The 9076-nt window shown below is 40.4% G+C and overlaps 1 protein-coding gene across 1 annotated transcript in view; it reads left to right on the top strand.

Moving 5' to 3' along the window:
• The first annotated feature begins 203 nt into the window (after positions 1-203).
• Positions 204-9076, top strand: part of LOC105620958 (nuclear hormone receptor E75) — a 14705-nt gene continuing 5832 nt past the window's right edge. Inside the window, exons 1-3 of the mRNA XM_012202433.1 lie at positions 204-444; positions 715-803; positions 8231-8375. Of these exons, the coding sequence (XP_012057823.1) occupies positions 204-444; positions 715-803; positions 8231-8375 (475 nt within the window). The remainder of the gene's footprint in view (positions 445-714; positions 804-8230; positions 8376-9076) is intronic.

Consider the following 9076-nt stretch of genomic DNA (forward strand, 5'->3'; position numbering starts at 1 on the left):
GCGTGCAAGTAAATCGATATTTAGTGATTGATAAGTGAGCTTAGTGACAGTGAGAGCGAGATGAGAACAAGTGGAACAGTATCGTAAATCTCCGGAACAGTATGTGGACTTTTAATTTTTTTCTCAGTGCAGTGTTGTGAATAAACGAATGTTATCTCTGCCGGGAAGGAGAGCGTTAACAGCGGAAACTTTCCCGAACAAACATGATTCTTACTCCGGACAGTAGTGCGCAGGACACGCTGGTCACATCACCCGCACCTGAATTGTTGATTCCCAACGTATCTTCGCACGATTCTCGCGCGTCCACCGTGCCGCGTGTACCCAGTCAAGGCATGTCTAGTCCGTATCACGTGATGCAATTAACAGATCATCATCTTAGTCCCAATATGCCGACGATGGATTCGACTGTTTCTTCCGCTAAACCCGAGCCTGAACTTAACATAGGTACACGTATTTCTTTTTACAATGGCGAGATCATAACGAATAATACCAATTGGAAATTGTGTGCGAGCGTAAAAAACGGATGGGACCGCGATACCGCGACAGTAGGTGAAAGCAGAAAGTTGTAATGCAGCGCGATGCTGTAACCCGCTACACGCGCGAGAGAGGAGAAAGTGTTCTTCTTTCCCTCCCACCTTTCTCTCGAGCAGCGCGAGAGGAGAGGATATCGTTACGACCTGCATTAATGGAATGCACTTCTCTCGTTTGTTTCAGAATTCGACGGGACCACCGTGTTATGCCGGGTCTGCGGTGACAAGGCATCCGGTTTTCATTATGGAGTTCATTCCTGCGAGGGATGCAAGGTGAGTACTGGCAGATCAGTTGTCAATTACACGGCAATCCGATTCCTTTGGAATCTCGGTCTCTTACGTTACAATCCTTTGTCAAAATTTTTAAATCGAACGCTGACGGAATCTAATCTCGCATGAGCGATCAGAAGTGCCATGTGTTTTCGCGCCAAGCGATTTCGATATGTAAATATTCGTTCCAGTTTTGTCGATAGAATTGAACTTGTTTTTTTGTAAACAATTTTAAACTAATATTATATAATCAAAAAAGTTAAGAATTATAAATAATTTTATAAATTTTACTTACAAAACAAAATACGCAATGTTAAAAAATTATAAATTGATAGAAAAGAGAATATAATCAAATTTTCGTTAAGTATATTTTGAAGTTTATTAACTTCAAATTACTTTAGAGAATCCATAGATGTTAAAATTATAGATTAACGTTTTCTATCTATAAGAATATCGAAATTGTGGATGCGCGTTGCTGTGCGGTGCGATCAGAATGAATGTACGTGAATGTAAATGCATGATGTGAAGCTACATAGAAGTTGTCGATCACGCGGAGAAACCTTGGTCACGAAATCATAAGAGATTTGAGGTGGTCCTTGAAATTATTTCACGATAAGCAATTCCTCTACATCGGCAGAGGATCTCGCGAAGACCTCTTTCATACGTATTGCCAAGGCTAGCGTGATAATTTATTTTTTAATACATATTTTTTAACAGTTAATAAAATGATTAATGCATCATAGTTATAAGCATCAATCGTCAATAGATCCTAATCAATCAATAGATTCTAATAGTCTTTGTATCATTTTTTTTTTACCTACAAAATTATGTTCGTTAGAAAGGAAGATACAGTTAGAAAATATGACAGGTTTTTTATTACTACAATATTTCCGTTTCAACAAAATTTAAGAAAAGGTTCAAAGCAGGTAGATATATTCTTTGACAATTCTTCAATGATTCTGACAAATGTTCGAACCAAAATCAACTAAGGCTCAATGGTCAAAGAATTTGGAAATGTCATTCAAGCTGAATTACTTTGCAATTTAATTGTCTTCTTAACGTGTCCATAGGCGTTGAAATATGGAATTTTTCTTTGTCACGAGAAACTTTCCGAGCTGTGTAAATTGTAACAAGATCGGTGTCTTTTGTTTCGCTTGTACGCATCGATTCGGCCGGAAGCGGATAGTAGGGTCAGCACTGGCTATCGACGCGTTTTAGGAAGTGAAGGAATGGCGCCACTACCCATCGCCGATTTTACCATCTCCATAACCACGCGATGTAGTGGAGGTGGTCTGGGTGGTCACGCTACCAGGTATCGTTCACGCTCGTAGATCGACTTAGACCACTCGTGTAACAACTTCGTGCCACCATCTTTCTTCTAATTGTGTTTCACATTATTTATTTTAATTCTTTTTATATATATTTATTCAAGGTATTTCCTATTCAAATACAGTTATCACACAGATTATATGATATTATTTATCTTTTATGATCAATTTCTTCATCGCTAAATTCCCAGATATCTCATGAATAAAGTTATCTAAAGATGAAAAAATTGGTCATAAAAGATAAAGTTGTTGTTGGTGAAGAAAGCTATTACAAAATTTGTTTGTAAAATTGTTGAAAACTTATTAATAAAAAAGGACTTCCTCTTTTTTTGGATTTAACAAAAGAATTTAAAGAACTTGATATCGTTACAAATACAAATATGATATGAATGATTAAGAGATTTAAATCTTTCGATATTTATAAATCTTGCTAGTCTTTATTTATATTTATTGTTGTTTTGTAAAAGTGATTATATCCACATAATACATTTATCCAAGGAATCTTCTGAGAATGTTCTTAGAATCGTAGGAATGTTTTACCTACAAGTTTGTACAGATATGTATGCATAAATGCATAGAATATAAATGAGGAAATTGAAATTTAATAGAATGTAATATAGCCACTGTTTAAAAACATTTCTTTGAAAACGTTCTATAATAATTTGTCATACAATTTATTCTGGCGATTTTTTTCATTGAAATAATCGAATAGAACCGCCAATAGAGACATCCCGCCGTGCTGCGGAGGAACCAAGAATGGTAAACCCAAAAAAGAGGAAATGAAAGAGAGAGTTAGGGCCAAACCAAAAAACCAAGATGATGATTACCGTGGGGAAGCGAAAGTATTTTTCGACCTAGCAGCAGATACTCCTGCTTTCATTGCTCCTATTGTGTAGCCCTAGAAAAAAGACCTACATCGACCACATTCTATATGAAACACCTGCCTAAGAATTTTTCTTCCTCTCGTCTTCTCCGTCTTCTATGTAATGTCATCCTCCTGCTCCTGTAACGTCGTTCCGATGGTTGAAATTCACTGAAGAGACTAATCGCTCAGACAGAGAGTCATGGTCCCCGACTGGTTGACTAGGTCAGTAACTTATAGTCGCAGCGCCGTAAGAGGCGCTAAGCCGAACGAGTCTCCACCGAGTGACCTAGCCGCTAGCGGTAGAGCGTCTTAAAGTACTGGAAGAGGGGCTTGTGGAAAGGGAAGAGAACGCGGAAGAGTGTTGGATATCTTTAAGACTAGGTCGCTCGGTCACACCACTACACAGTTGTACTATTTCGCTCTACTGTCTCATCAGAACGCTACTTTTCTCTTCGCATTATATCGCACTACTGAAATATTAATTTTATTAAAAGAAAAAACTTACGCATGTAAAACTTTATATGATTGTCAAGAAAGCCAATACGATATTCCTGTATATACATATCTTATTATTATTATTATTTAATAGATTTGGAAATATTTCAGAAATAGACAAAAACTGACACAAAAGACAAAGAATTCGAAATTTTGAAATGTCAAGATTCAAGAACCAAAAATATCTAAATCTTCTTCTAATATGAAATAAATCAACTTAAAAGCTGTAATAGCAGTACCGAGTATTTCAACCTTCTCTAATTTATTGAAGAATAAAGCTTCTCAATTTATTAAAGGATCATGCAGGAGAATAAAATAGAAGCCGTATTTTGAATATTTTAAATCAATTTGAGTTAAATCGATTGCAGTTCCAGAATAGTCGAATGGCGCTATTATCGCTCTACTTTTGCCATCATAACGGTACATATCGTAGCGAATTAGATTTGAAATAAATATAATTTCCACGGCAGTTTTTCATTAGTACATAACGTGCTTTGACTTGTAAAACATAGCTTGATCTTATTAAACATCTTTCAATCCTATATTATCGTTGAATTTGAGCTTTTGATTAAAAACATTTTTATCTCAAAATAGGAAAATATAAAAACTAATGTTTGATGTAAAACTCTAGCAAACTAATTGAAATTCTAAAATGAAAAGTTGAAACTCTTACGTGATCAATTTTCTCGAAAGTATTAGAAATTATTATTTAGGAGAGACGAAAGAACTTTTTAGTAATATGGAGCTCCTCTTTAAATCTTCGTGATACAAAACAATTGGTAGAGGTGCACGTCGGTGCTTTTTCCGGAGGGTTGAAATCAGGCGACCAGTGCATTAACCCTCCGGTCGTCGACCCTTCGAGCCAGTTACGTCACTCTCCCTCTCCTCCTCCTCCTCTCCTTCTCCTTCTCCTCTTCCTCCTTCTTCTCCTCCTTCTCTTCCTTCTCCTCCTCTTCCCTCACCGCATACTCCCTTCCCATAGAGAAGTCTTCCCCCACTCTTCCCTCCTCTCTCGGGTAACCGTCATTTTTGACGTTGTAACGAGTCGCGATCTCATTTTCATTTGATTGCGCGAGTATTTCGGTGCTCGCTTGAGGTTATCGACCCCGAGGTGCATCTACTTTAGAATCGGGTCAGCCGCTTATTATCGTGGTAGGTGTTCGCTCGACGTGGTATTTGTCCACCGAAGCGGGAGCTCTTCGAGATAACGCTTCCCCACAGGGCGAAATCGGACCGCCGCAATTTTTACACCCGATAAATTCGTCCCGCGAAACACGATATCATCAGCGAACAGCATAATGGATTACTTCTGCTGCTATACATGCATCACTCCGCTTGACGCGTTAGCGAGCATTACGACTTCTGGAAGGATTCAGAATTCAAAAGGGTAAATGCCGTTGTACAAATTAACAATAATTGATTGACAACGACAAGATCCAACAGGCATTTTCAGAAAAAAAGTTGAACTAATTCTTAATCATTTATAGATCGTTTCACAGGTACATGAATGCTAATATGATGATTCATAAATATATGACCGCAATGATTTAGCAAGTCTCTCACAAGATCAATCAAAATTGTATCTGATGTTACAACTAAATCGCCGTTATGTATCGTTCGGTAGTATCAGTAGAGTACAAAACTGTGTGCACGGGAGCAACCATCTCTGACCTCTGCGATCGACTTTACCGATATCGATGCCCGGGCAACAGAACGGAACGGCAAATTCTTGGGGTCGTAGGAGAGTGCTAGAACGAGCTAGCGAATGAGCGAGCGGTTAATGCCCCCGAGCAGAGCGGAGAGTGTCGCGACTGTTGGAGCGGCGCGCACGCGCACGCGCGCGTGTTACGTACGTCACCGTTACTCCGTTTCGCGTCCTCCTCTCTCCCTCTCTGGCATCAAACCTCCTACTTTTACTATGGTACCTCACGCCCCCACTCTTCGCGTGGTAGCAGATACGCTCACCTTCCCCTACCGTCCCTCAGACAGATCGCCATTCCTCTTTTCCCCCCTCCCCCTATTCGTTGCAGCAGTCGCGCGCTCCGGTCGTTGGCCCCCGCGACCACATCGTGTGTATATCCCACACTCTCTTCACTTATATATGTGCAGTGTGTACGTATATGCAAGCGTGTAATGCTTATACAACCCCGTACCACCGTCACCGACCAACGTCTCTTCTGCCAGCTACTAGTGTCGTCGCTGCACTTCCACGGAAAATAAAATTGGAACTTCAACGGCCGTCGCGTCGCGTCGGACAACGACGATTCCACTAAATTGTGAAGATAATCTTCGTGCGATTTCATCCCAGATGAAATCACGAAAATGTCCGATGTCAATTTTTACATCAATACGTACATTACCGTCATAAAGAATGCTTTATTGCGTATTTCAATTTTAATTTTAAAAAATTAAAGAATTTTTCATACAATTCTTTTAAACGTAATATAGTCTGCTCTTTAATAGTAATTAATTTCTCTGTTAATAAATCTTGCGGAAATGAGATTTTTTTCTTGTTGCGGAATTGAGAACAGAGAATAACAGAACTTTCTCGACTCGGCGAAAGTTTCATTTAATTCTCCTCTCGACGCATTTTTCCTGAAACTATTGTTGAATATCCAGTGCTCGCTATTGCAATTGTTAAGTAGAGGAGAACATTTCTAATCACTAGTATTTAAAATTATCATATTTGTACATATGAAATTTATGCAAATATAGTAAGATTATGAGATCTGAAATAATTTTTAGTTGAGATAAAATATTATACCATTCTCCAGCATCTTATAAGGATTTTGAGAATAAGACGCGTGCGCAAAGGAACATTCGTAACTTGAGGTAGCGCACGAAGGTGGTCGCCCCCTGACCCGTCACGGGCCATGCACGGTTCGAGAGATCGATGCACCGCATTCCCCCACACACCTCTTGCACCCTTTGCTCGTTGGATTCCCGACGACCGAGAGGTTCAACAGGGGTTGCTGGCTTCGTCCGGGCACGATGATAATTCGTGGCTCAATAACATTTCGCTGCAATTTCGATAATTTTTCGCAAAAAAAAATTGCTTCGAATTAAAAAGATTTGAAAGTCTAAGGGCAAAGAATCTGAAGATGTAATTATTGAAATATTTTCACAATTATTTTCGAGATTTTAAACATAATATTTGAGATATTGTACATTACAATAAGTTAAATTTCAAAAAGTGAATCTTAATTTAAAAATTTGATCGATTTATAGATTATACAATATCATTTGAAACAAGCTACCTTCTTTTGTACAAAAGATCGAAGACGTATTTTACCGAACTCAGCCGGTTAGAATCGAAGGCAGCGATGCTTAACATTGGCAACGCTGACAGTTCATTGACTTGCATCAAACGCTCGCGCCGATTGACAGCCCGGGCGCGGAGGTGCAACGGTACATCGTTCTCTCGATGAGCTCCGCAGTTGAGGTAGGCGAGGTCGCGCATCTGACGTCACAGCAGAATTACTCGGCAACGAGCATCGCCAACTTTTCGTATGCGTACGTGCTTCGACGTATACTCGCGGTCGTCGACGCGACGTCGACGACGACGACATGACGAACACAGAAACATATAGAAGCTTCACGAAGGGTCCCCCACGCGTTGCACGTTACGTAATCGTCTCGCGAGGTCGTTGACCGATATACAACAGGAAATTCTTTTACTATAACCTACCTCTTTCTCAATTTTTATTTATTCCAAAACTCTCAGCTTCTTCATAGCTCCGAGCGATTAACGAGATAGGATCGGAAGTAAAGATAAAAATGATACATAAATAGAGACAAGGGATTTGTATATTCACGCTTATTTGCGAGTAAGAGTAGGTGGATATTAGAGGAGTATCAACGCGAGGGTAGGAACCGAGAAGTGGAGGTAGGGCAGGTCGTTCGGATAGGGTGGCTCCTCCGGTTGGTAGGTGGGGAGGAAGGAGGGAAGGAGGGAGGGAAGAAACCCGTTAGTAGAGCGCCCGCGAGCCTCTATGGTAACACTCATAGCTCGTAGCTTGTAGTAGATACGACGAAGAGGACATCATCTAGGGTTCACTTCAGCGCGAGTGAGAGAAACTGGAAACTGGAGAAAGAGAGAACCCAAAGAGGGAGACGGTCGAGGAGCGCCAGTCCGCGCAAGGGGGACTCTCACTTTCACGCGGTGAACTGCGGGTGAACGTCCGGGAATTAGGTCACAGTGTCCCCCACCTCGGTACGCCAGAGGCAATGTGCCGAGGCTCTATGTTCTCTGTGCTAGAAAGAGCCAGTCCACAGCCAAGCTTCGATACAAACGGTCGCTTCTTTCCCCTACGAAACTCGCGTTGTACTTAGGTACGCGCGCGTTCACCGTGGAACCGAGTATCCGAGAAGAGACTCCACGCGGATTATTACGCGTTCATGTGAGGACAGTGACTGATGCAAGCGACCAAAGATCAATTTCCTGTTTTCGCAGAGAATACTCTAACTTAGGTAGCGTCATTAGTTTCGAATCGCGAAGGATACGTATAGCAAGTGATAATCATTTAGTTAATCCGCGCGATCCCACCAAACGGTGGTGTTATATTCGTTATATTCATTCAGTTCGTTAGACGCCGTGCGATTTTTATCTCAGCTGGAGTGAATTAATGGGGTGCTTGTGCGAATGTGATTTGGCCGCCCCGCGTTCGGGGACCGATTGCTCATCGGGGTCTTCATCAGACAGTGACGGTCAGATTGACGAGGGTTTTGTTGGTGATTCGCAGGGCTTCTTTCGTCGGAGCATCCAGCAAAAGATTCAGTATCGTCCGTGCACCAAGAATCAACAGTGCAGCATCCTCCGAATCAACAGAAATCGCTGTCAATATTGCCGTCTCAAAAAGTGCATCGCTGTCGGCATGAGTCGTGATGGTGAGTCTTTTCAATATTTTATCTATGAGAATAAATTTTGTAGCTTTAAATAAAATTTCATAGAAATTTATCATTGCTGAAAAAAATGTTGCGAATTATCTTAAATAATTTGGTCTTTATTCTAGTCAACAGTTAAAATAATTCTAAAATGTAATAGAATATATTATTTTGACTAAAAAAAAAAACGCTGTGTCGTCAATCTCGTAAACATATTTGTAAACTTAACGCGTCCTTTTGATCAATTTGTTGTTGCGCCAATTAGTAAAGCATTGCATATTTCTTCTTTTTTCTTTCGAGCGTCATATTCTCCGTAAAAGAGTTTCTAAAATTTAATTTGCCGGGTCATTGACCGTTTGCATAACGTCGTTCCTCGCGACATGATGGAGTGTCGCAACGGGCGAAAGTGGCCAATTCGCCGTTTGAGAAAGCAACAGCGATTATCTTTCAATTGGTGTAATCAGATCTTGCTTTCTTTTCGACGAATTAATAAAATCCTCGTCGGTTTTTATCGAATAATCGCAGCTGCGCGGGATGCTGCACAGCTCCCGGATCATTGACCTAGGTCGTCGACATGTCGCGCGGGCGCCAAAACACACACGCACACACGCACACACACACACACACACACAAAATATATGTGTATATATATATGTATGTGTATATATATATATATATATATATATATATATATATATATATAT

The sequence above is a fragment of the Atta cephalotes genome (genome assembly GCF_000143395.1).
Source record: "Atta cephalotes unplaced genomic scaffold scaffold00031, whole genome shotgun sequence".
Lineage (NCBI taxonomy): Eukaryota > Metazoa > Arthropoda > Insecta > Hymenoptera > Formicidae > Atta > Atta cephalotes.